Source organism: Capra hircus, chromosome 5 (genome assembly GCF_001704415.2).
Source record: "Capra hircus breed San Clemente chromosome 5, ASM170441v1, whole genome shotgun sequence".
NCBI classification, from domain to species: Eukaryota; Metazoa; Chordata; class Mammalia; order Artiodactyla; family Bovidae; genus Capra; species Capra hircus.
The window spans coordinates 81,741,583-81,760,866 of NC_030812.1; the positions used below are offsets into that span (position 1 = coordinate 81,741,583).

Here is a 19,284-nt window from a genome sequence, read left to right on the forward strand (position 1 = left end):
TGGTGTTCAGACATGGTTATAAAGTGGTGTTGTTTTGCCTTGATGCATTCCAGTCAGGAAGTGGCCTTATCTGGTGTTGCTGTTTTGTGAAACTGTCCATATTCACCAGGCCCAGCTCTAGGGTCAGGCCAGCTCCTAGCAACCCCAAGGCCTGGCTCATATACCAGGCCAGCTGTTGGATGTCAAGGACTGTTTTTCTCTTTGTCAAGGTTTATTTCTGTGATATTCTGTATGGCTTCTTGAGCATGGTGTAGAGACAAGAGAGCTCTGCTTTAGCACCACCGTAAACTTGCATAGCCTCAGACAAGTCAGGTAACTTTCCTGAGACTCAGTTTCTTCACTGGTCTGATAGAATGAGGATGTTTGCCCTACATCCCTCACTTGCATGTCAGGCGGATAAAATCAAAGCAGATGGATGGAAAACTCATTATCTAAAAGATGTCAGTAGGTTAAAAAAGTGTAAGTTGTTTCTCTTAAGGGGGCCTCATATCAAAGCTTCAAATTGTGTAGTTGAATTAAATCTTCTGTGCTCATCTTTTTTACACTCCATACCATTTAGAGATGCTATTGATGCTTCTGGGTGGAGGTGAGTGGAAGAATATAGTGTGTGAAGGCTTATGGAGCCGCACAGAGCATATAAATAAGTAATCAATCCATAGTGAAGTTCACTCTTTGTGTTAATCAAGCCTGAGTTAGACTTGCTAGATTTTGTTTCTTTGTATTCTGAAGTACAGTTTCTTTTCCACCTCTTAAGCACCCTTCTGTTTAAGCAGTGTTACTAGTGATACTTTAATTGCATACCACACAGGTGGATTTGCTTTTGCTGTAGAATTTTATGATTGGCTCTCATCTGTCATCTCAGAAGCACGTCCAACTGGGACACTTGATTTCATTTTCTTTTCTCTCTGAAACCACTAGCTTGAGAGTAAATAAAACTGAGAATATGGAGCAGTAAAGCTAACAATATGGCTGCTCATTTTATACACCATTTACCACCTAGCAATAATGACGTTTCTGTCTAAGAAAGGAAACAGAGGAACATTTGGAGTGTAGCCTGTGAAAAATGAAATCTGTTTCCCAAAACAATGCTATCTCACCTTAGATCTAGGTTCCAGTAACACTGAATTCACTGTGACCATGCTAATTATTTTCTTTTCTAATGTTCCTTATGTTATCTATTTAATATCCAGTTAATATTTTTCCTGTAATTCAGAAACCTTTATCAAGTGTTGCCTTCCATTTTTGAAGTTTCAAAGGTTAATGGATGGTGCTGCTGAAATGAGGCGGAGTGTGTCAGAGCTCCCATTAAGACCCAAATTGCTGTATTTATTCTACAAAGAAGCCTATTATTTCCAATCTTACAAATGTACAGCATCCACAGGGACCCTGTAAATATTGGAACTGTATCAAGCCCAGCTGGGAACCTGACAGTCATTAGTTTTTTTTCTCCGTGAAAGCCTGCATCTTTTCAGATGGCTCTTTGAAGGGGACTTTTTGGAGGATAACACCACTCATTTTCACTTACTTTATTTCTGTGGAATGTGATCTGATTTTTTGAGGGAATGTCTTTTGTCTGTGCTTGGGATTCTCAACCCCAGAAATCCTGATATATTGATATTTGGGCCAGATCATTCTTTGGTATAGGGGCTGTCCTTTGCATTGCAGGATTTTTAGCAGCATCCATGGACTCTTCTCACTAGATTCCAGGAGTGGTCTCCCTGTTCTCCCCTCACCCAAGTGTGGCAACTTAAAGTATTTCTGTAAATGACCAAATATCTCCTAGGAGCCAGATTATCTTCCTTTGAGAACCATCAAAAACATACATGAAACAGAAATGTTTTAGGAAGCATGAAACTTTGCTGAAATAGACTTGAAACTTCTATTCTATAGATTTTTTTCTTTGGGGGACAGATTCTGAAAGAAGACTCCCCCAGTTCTTTGAGTTTTACTATATATTCATCAGTGGTAAGATGATAAGGAAAAGAAAGAAAAAAGGGGTCATATTAGGAATTCGTTTGAGAGCACTTGATTGTGAAGGAACCCTGGCAAGAGAAGCAGTGTTTGCAGCTTTAACTGGCAGGCTTGTGTCTGTTACATAAAGTCTGCAATGAGAGCCCCAGAGGGTCTGGACCAAGACACAGATGCCTGCACATCTTAGGCTACAGTGGCTGCGCACAGGTCTGAATCAGCCCTGAAAACACATACATTATTTCTTACCGAATGTCTCTGGCTCCTCACAGCAGAATCCCTACGTGATGTCTCTGCTGAAAATTCGATGACTCACAAATGAGTCAACAGAGAAGGTGTTACAGGAGGCTGCCTGCTGTTAAGCTACAGCAGGGCCCTGGAGAAACCAACGAGCCATTAGTATCCTCTCTGGCTTCCCATATGGGATTTTCGACTTATATAGTCTGAGAGACGGTGTGCCTTTCCTTCCAACTGCAAATGCTAGTTTTCTAAAAACCCAGCAGACTAGGTTAACATTCTGAGGCCCTGCATGCCCTAAACTGAGAGAGTTTGGGAGAACGAGCTGATGTGAAATTTAACACCTGTTTAAGCTCTGTTGTACCGTAATGTATTTTCATGATGCAAAGAGGGAGAGAAGTGTGCTTCTGTAATTCTCAGCAGGGAACTAGTGTTTTGGGGTCTTTTTTTTTTCCTTCAAAAGAGATGTGGGTTTATAAACAAAAGCCACAAGCACATGATTTTGAACAAAACTGTTTTTATATTATGGAAATAAAGCATTAATTTTCTTGTATATTGAAACTCAATCCATTCATTTAGAAATTATATACTTATAACTCATTATTCACATTTCATTGTTTAAAAAATTCCAAAAGGCTAGCTTGAAGTTTGCTGTCAAACTGCTTATGACAGCTGTTAAGCAAATTAACAGAGTACGAGAGATTAATAGCAAAAAGGTTTAGACTGCAGCACTGTTTTAAAAAACTTCTAAATGTGTTAGAAGCTCCTATTCCCTAATAAACAATTGTTATGCTTTTATAAATGGAACTTGTCTGTTCAGTAAAGCTTTTTATCCCCGAGGACCTAAGCAGATAATTTGGGGGTACAATATACATTCCATTTATCCTGTGTAATTAAAGTTAAACCACAGGTCTTAAATAGTATGAGTAATTTAAAGTGAGCTTTTAGTTAGCCCTAATAAGTGAGGTTTCTGTAAGGCAAGGATTTTTATTGTTCACTGTAAGAGTGTCAAACTAGAGAGGTCTCTGATCACTCTTATCAGGATTCCACAGGGAAATATTACCAAGTAGGATATAATAGAAAGTGGGGTTCCGCTGCTCATTGCTCAGAAGCCATTAAAGAGGCCAGTTTGGTAGAAACTGCTTTATTTTGAAGGTTGGCAGCTGGTGAGGGATAGAGGGAGAGGATAGATGCCTGTCCAAAGCCGACTCCTCCCTCCCCCTCACCCTGTCCCCCTCCCCTCCCCGCCTCAGCAGTCTGGAGGCAAGAGCTTTTATAGACAGAGGGAGGGGGCTATGTGCAGAAACAGCAGTCAGTCCCGACAGTCATCTTGAAATCGGTCACTGGTGGTCTGATCAATGTCATCTTAATTGTTTTAAGCACAGTTAATCTTCATTTCCAAGGTTGCTCTGTTTCCATTTCTTTGAGGCCAGTTCTCTGAATTGTGGCAGCTTATGTCACGGCTACAGTGTGGTCATCCTGTAGTTGACTTCGTCCACTCTGTGTGAGTTTCAGTATCTGCAAAACAGCTCACAGACTATGGCTCAGAATATTACCTATAGCCCTTGAGGAGGAACTGAAGGTCCTTGACTCTGCTTAATGGCTAAACTATTATTATTTGGTCTCCTTTGACTGGTTTCCTTTGTTTCTGCATGTTCTCACTTTGGTGATTAAACCTATTCTTTGGCTGAAGTTTTTCCATGGACAAAAGGCAGGCTGAGGACATGGGGGACACAGACCATAGTGTCCTGCTCCATTTCAGTAGGAGGGCAGTCTCTAGGAACCTGGACCTGCTCTCCCTTTATGTGTCCATAAAATTCATTTTATTAGCTTTTCAAAAGAGGAAAAAAGAGAGTGTAGACAGGAGGATTGACTCCACTAAATGAATTGATGTATAATGACTGATGACAAATGACTGATGTATAATCACAATGGCCTCTCTCAGTCGCTTATTCATATCCGACTCTTTGCGACCCTGTAGACTGTAGCCCACCAGGCTCCTCTGTCTGTGGGATTTTTCTGGCAAGAGTACTGGAGTGGGTTGCAATTTCCTGCTCCGGGGGATCTTCCCAACGCAGGGATTGAACCTGAGTCCCCTGCACTGCAGGCAGATTCTTTACCACTGAGCTACTGGGGAAGCCCTCTCAGTTGCTAAGTAGACATGAAGCCTTGGGGCAGTTAGTGCATTTTCCCTGAAGGAAAGCTAAATTATGATGAGAAGATTGGTGTGCAGATGGCACAGATACCTTTCAGGGATATGGAATGCTCCCAGGAAGACTGGAATACTAACTTGTTGCATCTACACTGGCCTACAGTGAGAGAAACTGTCAAATACTTGTTCATTGACTCTCCAGTATTTAGGGTACATGCTTATCTTCTGTTAATAAAACATTTCTTCAAATATAAAAGTGAAGTGTGTGAAAGTTCATTGCTCAGATATGTCTGACTTTTTGCAATGCTGTGGACTCTAGCCCACCAGGCTCCCCTGTCCGTGGAATTCTCCAGGCAAGAATTCCGGAGTGGGTTGCCATTTCCTCCTCCAGGGGATCTTCCCAGCACAGGGATCAAACTGGGTCTTCTGCATCGTGGGTGGATTCTTTACCATCTGAGCTACCAGGGAAGCCCTTCTTCAAATATGGTTCAATATAATTGATTAGATTTTATTTTCCTTAGCTAAAATTGTGTTTTAATTGTGCCTTTTTGATACTACATTTAAGCCACTTGTCTCAAAAATCCTTCGAGTTTTTTTCCTACAACTGCCTGATCTCATCCATTATTTTTGCATTCTTCCAATCTGAGGCAGTCTTCCCTCGTGTGTATTAATAACACTCATTATGTTGGTGGTTCTTTATTTTGGCTGCGATAGCATTGCCAAATCCAAAAACAGCTCTTCTATAATATTTCTTTGTGATTGTAAATCTCCTGCTCTATTTCTCCCCAAGTTTTCATGTTATAATAAGAAAATAATTTCCTTTTTTCCTTTTAGAATTAGCATTTTCTCTTCTTAAATCTCCCCATTCCTCTTTCTCTACCTTCTTCATCAGAGTGATTTTTATCTTCGATATCAGATGTCACCACCATTTTTACTATTGAGAAGGAGTTCCTGGTTACACATGGTACATTCTGCTGGGCCCTGTATAAGAGGATTGTGTAGATCTTCTTGAGGCCTTGACTCAATTACTTGAAGGTGGACAGAAGTGTGATTCCTGTGTCACCAGTACATTTCAGAGCCGCCAGGGAAAGCTACTTCCTTCATCCATATCGTACTATTATATCTGGGTTTTCATATTGAGTTGGATGGCAGAGATAATGAAACAGTGTACTTTTGAGTTGGTTAGTTGGTTCTTTTATTCTTTCCTCCCTCTCTCCCTTCCTCCTCCTCTACCTCCCTGTCTCTTCCGTCTTCCCTCCCTCCCTGCTCTTTCCTTTCCTTTCTTCCTTCAACAGCTTTGGTGGTGGTTTAGTCGCTAAGTTGTGTCCAACTTTTGCGACCCCGTGGACTGTAGCCCGCCAGGCTCCTCTGTCCATAGGATTTTCCAGGCAAGGATACTGGAGTGGATTGCCATTTCCTTCTCCAGGGGATCTTCCCGACCCAGGATTCGAACCCAGGAATCTAACCCAGGTCTCCTGTATTGCAGGCAGATTTTACTAAGTTATTATTCACATACCATAAGAATTCTCCTGTTTAGAAGGTACAGTGTTGTGAATCTGTAACCACTATCTAATTTTAGAGCATTTTTTTATCACCCTCCCCCCAAAGAAAGTCTATATCCACTAGCAACCCCTATCAACCCAAATCTACTGTCTCTATGAATTTGCCTTTTCTGAATATTTCGTATATGGAATTATACAATATATGGCCTTTTAAGTGTCTGGCTTCTGTCACTTAACATAATGTTTTTAAAGTGCATACATGTAGCATGTATCTGTATGTCATTCCTTTTCATGGCAAATAATACTCCATTTGGTGCATGTACCATATTTTGTTTATCATTTGATGGACTTTTGGCTTATTTCTGCTTTTCAGCTATTATAGATGAAGCTGTTATGACCATTCATGTGCAAGTTTTTGCATGGTCATATATTTTCATTTCTTTTGGGTAGATACCTAGAGTTAGGTATACCTGGTTGTGTCTGTGCTAAGCCTCTTCAGTCATGTCCAACTCTGTGCGCCCCTTGGACTGTAGCCTGCCAGGCTCCTCTGTCCATGGGCTGCTCCAGGCAAGAATACCGGAGTGGGTTGCCATGCCCTCCTCCAGGGGATCTTTCCGACCCAGGGATTGAGTCCGTGTCTCTTATATCTCCTGCATTGGCAGGCAGGTTCTTTACCACTAGCGCCACCTGGGAAGCCTAGAATTGCTGGTTATATGTTTAATATTTTGAAGAACTACCAAACTCTTCCTAAGTGGCTGCACCATTGTGTGTTCCTCAGCAATATGGGGAGAGACTGAGTGTTATAGCCTCTCCACATCCTAACACTTGTTATTGTCTGTACTTTGATTATAACCATCCTAAAGCATTTTCCTGTTTAGTAATGAGATTGAGCACTTCTGTAAGTATTTCTTGGCCATTTTTCTGTCTTCTGTGGAGAAATGTTTGGTCTCATCCTTTGTTCAGTTTTTAATTGGGTTATTTGTCTTTGCAACTGTTGAGTTGTAAACGTTCTTTTTATATTCTGGATAGAAGTCCCTTACCAGATATATAACTTACTAATATTCCCTCTCAGACTGTGTACTTTTAATAACTTTATTTATCTATTTAGTTTTGGTTGTCCTGGGTCTTCATTGCTGTGAGGGCCTTTCTCTGGTTTCGGTGAGATGCGGCTTCTCTCGTTGCGGCTGCAGGCTTCTCCCTGCTGCGGCTGCTCTTGTTGCGGCTGCAGGCTTCTCCCTGCTGTGGCTTCTCTCGTTGCGGCTGCAGGCTTCTCCCTGCTGCGGCTGCTCCTGTTGCGGCTGCAGGCTTCTTCCTGCTGTGGCTTCTCTTGTTGCGGAGCATGGGCTCTAGGGTGCGTGGGCTCTAGTAGTTGCAGCTCCCGGGCTCGAGAGGATCTTCTCTATAGTTGTGGCACACACAGATTGGGTTTTTTTTTTTTTTTTTTTTTTAAACAGGCATTTGTAAAGAGCATTTTAGATGCATAGCAAAATTCAGTGGAAGATACAGACGGTTCCAATACACCGCTGCCTGCACAAAAGTACAGGGCCCCCTACTATGAGCATCCTTTACCAGAGTGGTACATTTATTACACTGGTTAACCTACCTTGGCACATCATTATCACCTGAAGTCCAGTTTACGTTAGGGTTCACTCTTGGTGTAGAACTTTCCATCTCTTTGATTAAAGTCTAATGACATGTATCCACCATAAAAGTATCATACAGAATAGTTACATTGCTTTAAAAATCCCCTGTGTTTTTCCTACTCATTCCCCTCCCATCCCCGGCAGCCACTGATCTTTTTACTGTGCCATAATTTTGCTTTTGCCAGAATATCATACTGCTGTATATTTGAAGTCACACAGTATGTAGCTTTTTCACATTGGCTTTTTTCATTTTAACTATGCCTTTAAGGTTTCTTCATGTCTTTTCATGGCTTGATAGTTCATTTCGTTTTAGTGCTGAATAACATTCGATTGTTTGAATGTCCCACAGTTTATTATTCACTCACCTACTGAAAGGTATTTTGTTTGCTTTTATGTTTTGGTAGGTGTGAATAAAGCTGTGATGCAAGTTTTTGTGTGGACATAGCTTTTCAGCTCCTATGGGTAAATAACAAGGAGCATGATTGCTGAATCATATGGTATAGTGTGTGTTTCATTTTGTGTAAAACCATTGAAATGTCTTCCAAAGTGACTGTACCATTTTGCATTCCCATCAGCGATGAATGAGAGTTCATGTTCCACACCCTTGTCAGCCTTTGGTGTTGTCAGTGTTTCGGATTTTGGCCATTCAGTAGGTGTATATGGTATATCATTGCTGCAAGTGAGATCTAATTAGAGAATCTGCTATTCCCTAATGACATTTGATATTGATCACCTTTTCATATATGTATTTACCACCTATATGTCATCTTTGGTGAGGTATCTGTTCAGGTCTTTTGCCCTTTTAAAAATTCAGTTAATTATTTTCATATTATTGAATTTTAAGAGTTCTTTGTATATTTTGGATACCAGTCCTTTATTAAATATGTCTTTTGCAAGTATTTCCTCCCAGTCTGTGGTTTATCTTCTCATTCTTTTGACTGTGTCTTTCACAGAGCAGGAGAAATTTGTTTCCATGGAAGCTTGATTATCGATCATTGTTTTTCATTGAAAGTGCTTTTGGTGTCATATTTTTCTCGCACATTCCTATTTTCCTTCTAGTGTCCGCACTTCCCATTCCTTCCCTTATTTTCACCTTCTCATTCCAACTATTTTTCTTTCTTTAGACTCCCTCAACTGTCTGTGAGAGTTGAAATACAGGAAATAAACGAAACTGCACAAAGGCACAAAGGCTGCCTAAATTTTAGTAGGGAATAATTAAAGACCAGTGTTTTCATGATGCAAGGGAACACCTTTCAAGTAATAGAATTTCACGTGACTAGCTGCTGCCAGAGATTTATTTGGGAAGAAGTCTTTTTAGCTCACAGATGATCTGTGAAGATCTTTTCCAAGCTGGAGATTCCGTGAGCCTGAGCTATAATGTTACCCAGGCTGCCTTCTTTCCTAACTTACTTACCTGGCAAGGCCATTTTTATTGGGTTATTTAAAGACATTTAGGTTTTCTCTCAAGATGGGATCGTGTTTTGCCCTTCAGAGACTTTTGTTTTCAGTTCATAGATTTCCATGCCTCAATGCAGATGACTGTGAATTGGGTCTTCTGACCCATGAGAGTTTTTTCAGAAACCTTAAAGAAGGTTGTTAAGCATTACGTTTATGCCTGTTCTTTGAGGAGTGACTCACTCAGTGCCTGAGGGCTGCAGACCAGGCCTCTGGCTTTGGGTGACATGGATGGAGATGGCTAGTTAAATTTGGAGTTGAGCATTCCTGCTGCTCTCACCGCTCCCCTCTCCTTTCCCCCTTTTTATTCCCTCCTCCCCATCGCCTTCCCTTCTTCCTCCTCTCCTCTCTCTTTCCTCCCCCTCTTTCTCCTCTGGTCCTCCCCCTCTCCATCCTCTTTCTTTCTCTCCTTCCCTCGTCTTTCATCTCCTGCAGGTAACTGCACTCATCTCTTTGTTTAAATGAAATAATGTTCTTCCTCTTTTTCAAATTTTTGTTGTAAGATTAGCAAGAACAACCAAGGAATGGTTTGGGTACCTTGAGAAGCTTTGTGTAAATTCACAAGTGTAATTTGCTTACTGTTTTGCATTTCCTTCTTTCCTCTTTCCCTATACTTCTTCTTATGTGTAGTAAGTTACCTTTTTTCCTGATGAATAAACATAGTTCATACTTACTGATAAGAAACAACTGTTACGGGGATTAAACTACCTGGGGAGAGTTTGCCAGACTCCTATCTTCATTTAAGTTTGAACTTGGGTCTTTGTGGAGGGCCTATAAGTGAAAGATGCCAAGAGCTACCAGGGACTGCTAGGCTATGCGAGATTTAGCAGATAGCAGTCCTGCTTCTACTTCGGACCCTGGCAGTTCCTCTGCCCGTTTGTAGGTCAGTGGTGCTGCCAATTTGTGCACCATTTACAGAAGACACCAGCGAGAAATGGCAAGGGTTTTCTGATGAAGGAAAATGGTGCTCGCAGCCTTGGGACGGCGCTTTAAGTGAACATTTTGGAATGGTCGGCTGTAGTGCCACATTGCTATGGTGACCTTGAAAGCAAAGCTTGTCTTTGGGTGTGAACTGCTTTCATTTACCTTTGAGCATCCCTTCCCTCCTCTACTTTCTTTCAACTTCCTTTGATGGTACAATGACAGCCGTCCTCTCTTATATTCAAATTTCATTGATTTAATAAATATGTAGAAGTATTGCCAAGCTTATATTATAATTGCCATATCCTCTTTTGGTTTTCTTAGACATCATATCCTTCCATGGGACATAGGAACTTGGGGAAGTTCAAGAGAAAATGCATAATCGTCCGTCTTGTGTTCTCTGCTTCAAATGGTAGGGATGTAGTGGAAATATTGGCTGAGTTTCATCATAAAGGCTTCTATTCCATTTGACTTCACTTTATTTGAGGTTATAGTAACTTCTGGGATCTTATAGAATAGCCAGTGAACTGAATGGCAATCCTGCTGTTGATTCCCCTACACTCCAAGTTAATATCCCAGTGGTGTTTCAGGGCTTAGGCAGGAACTCTGAGATGCTTCCAGCTTCCAGTTTATGAAATCTGGATGGGTCCGCCCACTGTTTCTCTGTGTTTTTGTTTGTTTCGTTTGGCTGAGCCTCGTCTTCGTTGTGGTGTGTAGGTTTTCTCTAGTTGTGGAGCAGGGGCTCTAGAGTTTTCACGCTCAGTCAGTGCAGTGCGTGGGCTTAGTTGCCCTCAGGCACGTGGAATCTTAGTTTCTAGACCAGGGATTGAAATCCGCATCATCTACACTGGAAGGCGGATTCTTAACCTCTGGACCACTAGGGAAGTCCCTCTGTGTTTTATTTATTTATTTTTTGTAGCTTTTCAAAAAAATGAATATTTATTTTAATTCGAGGCTAATTACTTTACAATATTGTATTGGTTCTTGCACATATCAACATGAGTCCGCCACGGACGTACACGTGTTCCCCATCCTGAACCCCACTCCCGCATCCCTCCCCATACCATCCCTCCAGGTTATCCCAGTGCACCAGCCCCAAGAATCCTGTATCAAACCTGGACTGGCAATTCATTTCTTATATGATATTGTACATGTTTCCATGCCATTCCCCCAAATCATCCCACCCTCTCCCTCTCCCACAGAGTCCAAAAGACTGTTCTATACATCTGTGTCTCTTTTGCTGTCTTGCATACAGGGTTATCATTACCATCTTTCTAAATTCCACATGTGGAATGCTCAAAATTACTACTGTGAAAATAGGTTTACTATCAGGGAAGGGCCATAACTATTTTGACTGTTGCTGCTTTGATAATTTACCCAGATGAAGTCCTCTGGAGTGTGTGAACTAGGCATCACTATAATCCAGTGAAGAAATACGTGCAAATTTAAACTTCTCTCCCAATTTAGTAAGAAACCTAATAAAAGTAAAAAACATTCTATCACCTCAACAGAGAGATGGAGATCTTCCAGCTTCAAAGAAGAAACGCCAGGCAGGGGAGAAGATCATGTACACTTTGGTTTCAGTCCCGCATGGAAATGACATTGCGTCGCTTTTCGAACTGGATGCCACGACTCTTCAGAGAGCGGACTGCCTGGTTCCAAGGTAAAAAGACAAACCCACAAAAAGACAGGTTAAACAATAATGTCCCTTTGAATAATTTTACTGGTTGGTAAGGAATTAAAACCATAATTTTAATATAATTTTTGTGACAGCAAGAGAGCAAGTATAAGTGAAAAACAAGTGTAAAAAATCATACCTCTCTTATGAGTAGATTAACATAGTTGTTCTATTCTTAAAAATAAGTAAAATGTTCAGGATAAGAGAAATTCTGAAAAATTCATGAGAATTATTTATTTCTACTACTTGGATGTCCCGTGGTTACTAAAATGAAAAACAATCTAGAAGCATTTCCGTTGATACTTATAGCATTTTTATACTCCAGTAAAAGTTAATTAAAATAAAAATACTTATGACATTTTTATCATGTCAAATTCCATATTTCATTCATTTATTTATTTATTCATCCATTTGTTCATTTATTTAGTCATCGAGTCAACAAATCTTACTGAACATTGATTACCTCCCAGGCATTGCCCTTGGCATTGGGAGGACAACTGTGAGCAAACTGGTGATGAACTTAAATTCAAATGGGAGAGAGAGGTAATAAACAAATAAGCACAAACTATAAGGTCAGGTAATAAAAATGTTTTGAAGAAAAATTGAAGCATATGGAGAGTTCTATTATTAGGTATGAGACCTCTCTGATTTAGGACATTTGAGAAAAGATCTGAATGATCTGAAAGATCAAGCCCTCTCCATCTGGGAGAAGTGTTTCAAGCAGCAGGAACACAAAATGGAAAAATATTTAAATTTGCTAGCTGTGTTGAAGGCCCACCTAGGAGACAAGTAGACCTAAATGAAGAGGGGGAAGGAAGATTGTTAATGAGGTAATTGTTAACTTACAATATTTTACTTTCTTTTGTTTGGATTTGGTGAAGTGTTTATTTTTTTTTTTAACCTACAGCTGTCTACCTTCCAACAATAGCATTAGGATGCAATCTCTAGATGCATAGAGTTTTGCCTTTGTTATTAAGTTTGGTGGGATTGTTCTAAATTGTCCTTGATCCAGCATGATTGTCCTTGGCCTTGGGCAGATCGCAGTGGTTAGATTGAATGTACATGCTCAAAATGCAGACATTACTGTGCAGGTTACTTTCAGAGAAGGTAAAAAGTTGCTCTACTAACACTGCTGGAAATCACTGCTCCTTGGGCTTCCTGGGCTGTTTCACAGCTGTTCTCACTCATGAGATATGTAGCTGAGTCTATGGTCACACCACCCAGAACATGCCTGATCTTGGAAGCTAAGCAGGGTCAGACCTGTTTGGTACTTGGATGGGCGAAAGGTAGCTGAGTCTTGGCCTTGCATGAGCCATTTCTCTTTGGGCTACCAACAGAGATCTGTAAAGAGATCCACACGGAAGGTTTGACTTGATGCAAGTCTCTGACCTTTTCTGAGTATGGCATCTTAATAAATCCTTGCTCTGACGAGTCTAGATTTTAACTCAGCAAACACAGAGTCCTTCTTGAACTCTAACCAAGAAAACTTGCTTAAGGAAAAGGTAGAAAGATCTCACTATATAGACAATCCCCAAAGCCTTGCTCTATATGGAAGGGTTCATCTATTACTATTCAGAGCCTCTGAAGCCCTTCTCATTATAGAACAGATTTTTGTATTAACATATTCTTTGTCATTAGTTGTTTTAAAGTTTCTGCTAATGAACACTTAGTAATAACTACTCTTGTAATATAACTCTGGAGCTCTTGCTGTGTGCTGAGCACTCTTGTCAAGTTCTTTATAAATATTCTGGCAGCAATTCTAACAGATCAGAACTGAAGACTAGCTGTGCTGTGTGTGCTTAATCGCTCAGTAGAGTCTGACTCTTTGCGACTCCATAGCCCACCAGGCTCCTCTGTCCGTGGGATTTCCCAGGCAGGGATACTGTAGTGGGTTGCCATTTCCTTCTCCAGGAGATCTTCCCAACCTAGGGATCAAACCCAGGTCTCCCACATTGCAGGCGAATTCTGAGCCACCTGGGATGAACTAGTTAATGCCATGCTTTTCATGTCAGCTTTAAATTGGAATCACCTGTGCAGCACTTTGCCCTGTATGCTCTGGCCACACGAAGACCAGTGAAATCACCTGGAGATCTTTAAACAGTACTGATGCCTTCTCTGAGTCGCAGACATTCTGATTTAAATAATGTGCAGTGCAGCCTGGGCAACAGGCTGTAGAAGCTTTTCTGGTGACTCTAATGTGCAGCCAGGTTGGGAAACTGCTGGCTTAGTGTGACTAGGCTGATCAATCAATGTCTGGCTCTTGAGGTGGAATTTGATCCTGATGTGTGTGAATCTGAAGTCTATACTCTTAACCACTATGATGCATATCTCCATCTTTTATTTTTATTTATTTAAAATTTTTTCTGATGTAGATAATTTTTAAAATAGTTATTGAATTTGTTACAATATTGCTTCTGTTTTATGTTTTGTTTTCTTGGCCTTGAGACATGTGGGATCCCCACACGTTAGCTCCCCAACGAGGGATCAGACCCATACCCCTGCATTGAAAGGCAAAGTCTTAAGCCCTGGACTGCCAGGAAGTCCTCCCAATGTCTTCATATTTAGACATTCAAATTACATCAAGATTCTAAGAAAGGATTTTTGTGGTGTAGGTCCTAAGGAGTTATTCATTTCTAGAATTCTTAGAAATTGCAAGTTATTATGCTCAAGTGTGGTCTCATTAGTTTGGAACTCAGCTGTCTAGGTTGACTCCATAAACATCTATAGAAAAAGTGCAGGGGTAAGACTAGGGGGAACGACCATGGCGCCGAATAAGCTATGGCCCCACTTTCCAGATGCTCAAAGTACAATGGCGAGGATAGTTGAATCCAAATGACATCTCCATGCAGAAGATAAGTGGTATCACAGAGGTATTTCAGTACTGGACCTTTGCTGATTATTTGGACAATGATTGGCCCTTGCTGGTCTAGATTTTTGAAACTCAGTCTCGATCTACTTTTATGAATGAGCAGAACCATAGTGTTTGAGACTAAATCTCTTTCCTTGAAGCCTTTGTTTTTTTTTTCAATTTGAGTTTCTCTTAATGGCCTTAATGCTTTCTGCCTTGTGTTATAGGGATTTATCTTATCTTTCCTGCTGAACTTCTTGCAACTTGAAGGCAGAGAACTTACCAGAATGGTTTTCTTTTAATGGACACTTTATTCATTTTGTTTAAGAAATGATAATAAAAGTTTCACTGAACATGATAATATTTGAGCCGGCGGAAGCTCTAACTGTTCTTTCTCATACACTCTCTCACAATTCACCTATCATTGGTTCTTATTATTGCTGGAACATGAATTAGCAAATATGGGACCCTTGCTCCTAAGGGAAATACAGAGTTAGGTTCCTGCAAGCCTCTGGACACAGTATTTTTGTCAATCAGTTAATACTCAACCTTGTTTTCTATGTGTTTTTGGTTAAAGACACCTCACTTAATGTATACTTTTGGTTCATGAACACTGAATTCATGACCATCAACACTATAACTCATGCCTGGATGAAGCTTCTCTGTCAGTATTTTCTCTGTAATGCACATCACAGCTTTGCTCTATAGGAACACAAGATAGCACTTCAGCACTATGCTTGGGACTGTTTTCAACAGTGAATTCCCCAATGACAGTGAAAAACATGGTAATATACAGACCATGAAAAGACACTTGTTGATGGTTCAAGAGCAGAAACGAGAAGGCAGAGCATTGCCTTGTTTAGCCTCATTGGGGATGTGAATGGCAGGGAATCAAAATTTTTGCCACTCTGTGCATGTCTGAGAAAGACTGCCAAAGTGCCCCCGAGAATTGATTTTGGGGTTACAGATAATTTGTCATAGGTACATAATCTGCAATTATTGAGGATTGACTACACTATATACTTTCATGTGTAAATGGTTAAACCACAAAAGGGACTACTGTGAGACAGCCATTATAACTGAGATGGTTACACAGTTAGTGCTTCTTACCTTCGTATACATCAGAATTTCCTGGAAAGGCTGGTAAAATACTCACTGTTGGACCTCACGCTCAGATTCTCTGATTCAGTGGACTGGGGTAAAACCTTGGACTTTGTATGTCTAACTAGTGTCCAGGCGATGCTGATGGTGCTGGTCCAAGGTCCAGATTTTGAGAACTACCAGTCTAGGTGATAATACTGCATGCTTTGAAATAGTCTGTAGTCAGATTTTCCCTTTAAACGTGACTGATCTACACTCAGTTAACTGTGTGAAATATATTTATATTCATGTCATGTATGAAACTTAAATATGTTAATATTAAGTGTGTTAATTTTTTATAAACAATTTAAAAAATATTATTTTTCTTTTAGGAACTCATATGTTCGGTTAAGACATTTATGTACAAACACGTGGGTAACCAGTACTAGCATCCCCATAGACACGGATGAAGAGAGGCCTGTTATGTTGAAGGTAAATGTTTCTGAGAATGGTTTACTTTACATCCAGATGTTGAGTGAATAGGATTACAGGAAGACTGACATGTTCTTACAACTGCACTTCGTCAGTATTAGAAATTATTGCAATGAATTTCCTCAAGGACTCAGGCCCCCCAGTCAGGTCACTGCAGGGCTGTGATTCAAGAAGATGCAGCAGAGATACCAAGAGAATGGGAGCAGCATGTCGGAAGGGAAGAAGATTCCAGAAGGGCATTTCCTTTCCTCTGTTGAAACTGAAGCAAAGGGCAAGGGTGAAAGGGAAACACTGCCAGTCGGGCTTTGAGAACAAGGCAGGAAACGGGCAGGAGAGGTCTGTGTCTCTACAGCTTTTCATAGTGGGCGATGCTTGTAGGAATTGTGTTTGGATCATCTGCTTCTGTTTTGTACCTCTTCTGCAGTACTAAGATGTGTTAGTACTGGAAGAGTATTGCATCATTTTTTAATAAAGCAACTAATCTTAATGGAAAAACACATTGCAGATTGGAACTTGCCAAACGAAAGAAGATAAAGAAGCATTTGCCATTGTGTCTGTCCCACTGTCCGAGGTCCGAGACTTAGACTTTGCCAACGATGCAAATAAAGTGCTGGCAACTACAGTTAAAAAGCTGGAAAATGGCACAATAACCCAGAATGAAAGGAGGTTGGTAACTTTCTAGAGTGACTTTTGCTTATTTATCATTCATATTTTTAAATTAATTTATTTAATTAGAGGCTAATTACTTTACAATATTGTGGTGGTTTTGGCCATACATTGACATGAATCAGTCACGGTGTACATGTGTTCCCCATCCTGAACCCCCCTCCCACCTCCCTTCCCTTCCCATCCCATCCCTCTGGGCTGTTCCAGCGCTTTGAGTGCCCTATTTCATGCACTGAACTTGGACTGTCATCTCTTTCACATATGGTAATATATATGTTTCAATGCTATTCTCTCAAATCATCCCACCCTGGCCTTCTCCACTGAGTCCAAAAATCTGTTCTTTATATTTGTGTCTCTTTTGCTGTCTCACATATAGGCTCATTGTTACCATCTTTTAAAATTCCATATATATGTGTTAATATACTGTATTGGTGTTTTTCTTTCTGGCTTACTTCACTCTGTATAATAGGCTCCAGTTTCATCCACCTCATTAGAACAGATTCAAATGTGTTCTTTTTAAAGCTGAGTAATATTCCATCATGTATATGTACCACCACTTTCTTATCCATTCATCAGCCAATGGACATCTAGGTTGCTTCCATGTCCTGGCTATTGTGAGCAGTGCTGGGATGAACACTGGGGTACCTTGTTCTCTTTCAGTTCTGGTTTCCTCAGTGTGTATGCCCAGCAGTAGGATAGCTGGGTCATATGGCAGTTCTGTTTCCACTTTTTTAAGGAATCTCTACACTCTTCTCCATAGTGGTTGCACTATTTTGCATTCCCACCAACAGTGTAAGAGGGTTCCCTTTTTTCCATACCCTCTCCAGCATTTATTGCTTGTAGACTTTTTGATCGCAGCCATTCTGACTTGTGTGAAATGGTACCTCATTGTGGTTTTGATTTGCATTTCTCTGATAATGAGTGATGTTGAGCTTCTTTTCATGTGTTTGTTAACCATCTGTATGTCTTCTGTGGAGAAATGTCTGTTTAGTTCTTTGGCCTGGCTTTTGATTGAAGTGAAGTGAAGTGAAGTCACTCAGTCATGTCCGACTCTTTGTGACCCGATGGACTGTAGCCCACCAGGCTCCTTGGTCCATGGGATTTTCCAGGCATGAATACTGGAGTGGGTTGCCATTTCTTTCTCCAGGGGATCTTCCCAACCCAGGGATTGAACCCAGGTCTCCCGCATTGTAGGCAGACGCTTTTACCGTCTGAGCTACCAGGGAAGCTTTTTCTGGTATTGAGCTGCATGAGCTAGAATAACTTTTAAATCGTCAAGAGTCAGTTGTCAACTCATGCAGTAGCTTTCAGTGAATGAATGACTCTAAGGAAATACGTAGAATGGTCTCCATGGCAGCACACCTGCTTCTCAATGAGCAGATCCTGGTGCCTAAATGAAAATAGTAACATTAAAATCTGGGGAATGTTTACATTTTTCTATTTTAGTTTGGCTTGAACACAGTTGTTTTGAGTTACTTTCTGACCTTTCCTTTTAAATGTTTCATAAGAGATGCCTTTTGATGCACTTGATTTGGTATTTGGGTTTGGAGTTTTAAAGGCCCTATAAAAGTTTTACGCCTTTTTGTTCTTATTTATTCAAGATACATTTCTCTGCTCAAGTCCCCAAAGCAAACATGTTATATAATACCAGCAAACAATCTGCAATAGTGTAGCTTTCTGCCCTTGTAACTCGCTCAGAGACACTTGAAGAAACTGGATCTTGATTCCTCCCCTCATTCCATTTTGGAAATGAGTAAGAAAGAGTGATACTGATAGCCACCAGTCATTTCATCCCTACTTTATACTGGTACTATGTTAAGCACTGTAAATATATTTCTCTAGTCCTTCAAACAGCCTTGATATGGGCATTATTCCCATTCTACATAAAGGATAATTGAAAGTTTAAGCCAGTCAGGTAAGGTCACACTGTAAGTAGGGGATTTAATCATGTGTGTTTTTAAAGGCCATAGGTTTCCAACACACCAGAGCGCAAGCATTCTCTGTATTTCTCCACTTCACGGTCTGCTACATACCTTTCAATTTGAATAAGAAAAATAAGAAAGTACCAACTTCCCAGGCGTTCACACACTGAAATTCTCATGCGCAGCTGGTGAAATGATAATTGATAGCAGTTCAGTTCAGCCGCTCAGTCGTGTCCAACTCTGCGAACCCTTGGACTGCGGCACGCCAGGCATCCTTGTCCATCACTAACTCCCAGAGCTTGCTCAAACTCATGTCCATCATGTCGGTGATGCCATCCAGCCATCTCATCCTCTGTCATCCCCTTCTCCTTATGCCTTCAATCTTTCCCAGCCTCAGGGTCTTTTCCAATGAGTCAGTTCTTCACATCAGGTGCCAAAGTATTGGAAGCTTTCAGCATCAGTCCTTCTGATGAATATTTACAACTGATTTCCTTTAGGATTGACTGGTTTGATCTCCTTGCTTTCCAGGAGATAATTGATATAAGCATTTTGAAACATAGTTTGACAGTAAGGAGCAAAGTTTAAGGAAGCAGTCACTCCTCATGTAAGTGGAATCATGCAGTGTTTGTCCTTCTGTGACTGGTTTATTGCACAAAACAGGTTCACTCATATTCTCAATATGTGACAGGATTTCCTTGTTTGTTAAACTTGTGCACTATT

The 19,284-nt window shown here is 40.6% G+C and overlaps 1 protein-coding gene across 2 annotated transcripts in view; it reads left to right on the forward strand.

The window, feature by feature from the left end:
* The window catches only part of ITPR2 (inositol 1,4,5-trisphosphate receptor type 2), a 596,562-nt gene that overhangs the window by 162,522 nt on the left and 414,756 nt on the right, over nt 1–19,284 (forward strand). For both annotated transcript variants that reach the window (XR_001918100.1, XM_005680737.3), the window contains exons 11-13: nt 11,390–11,541; nt 15,877–15,976; nt 16,482–16,642. Coding sequence is in view for 1 of the 2 variants with exons in the window: in XM_005680737.3 (XP_005680794.2) it covers nt 11,390–11,541; nt 15,877–15,976; nt 16,482–16,642 (413 nt within the window). In the remaining variant the exon portion in view is untranslated. The remainder of the gene's footprint in view (nt 1–11,389; nt 11,542–15,876; nt 15,977–16,481; nt 16,643–19,284) is intronic.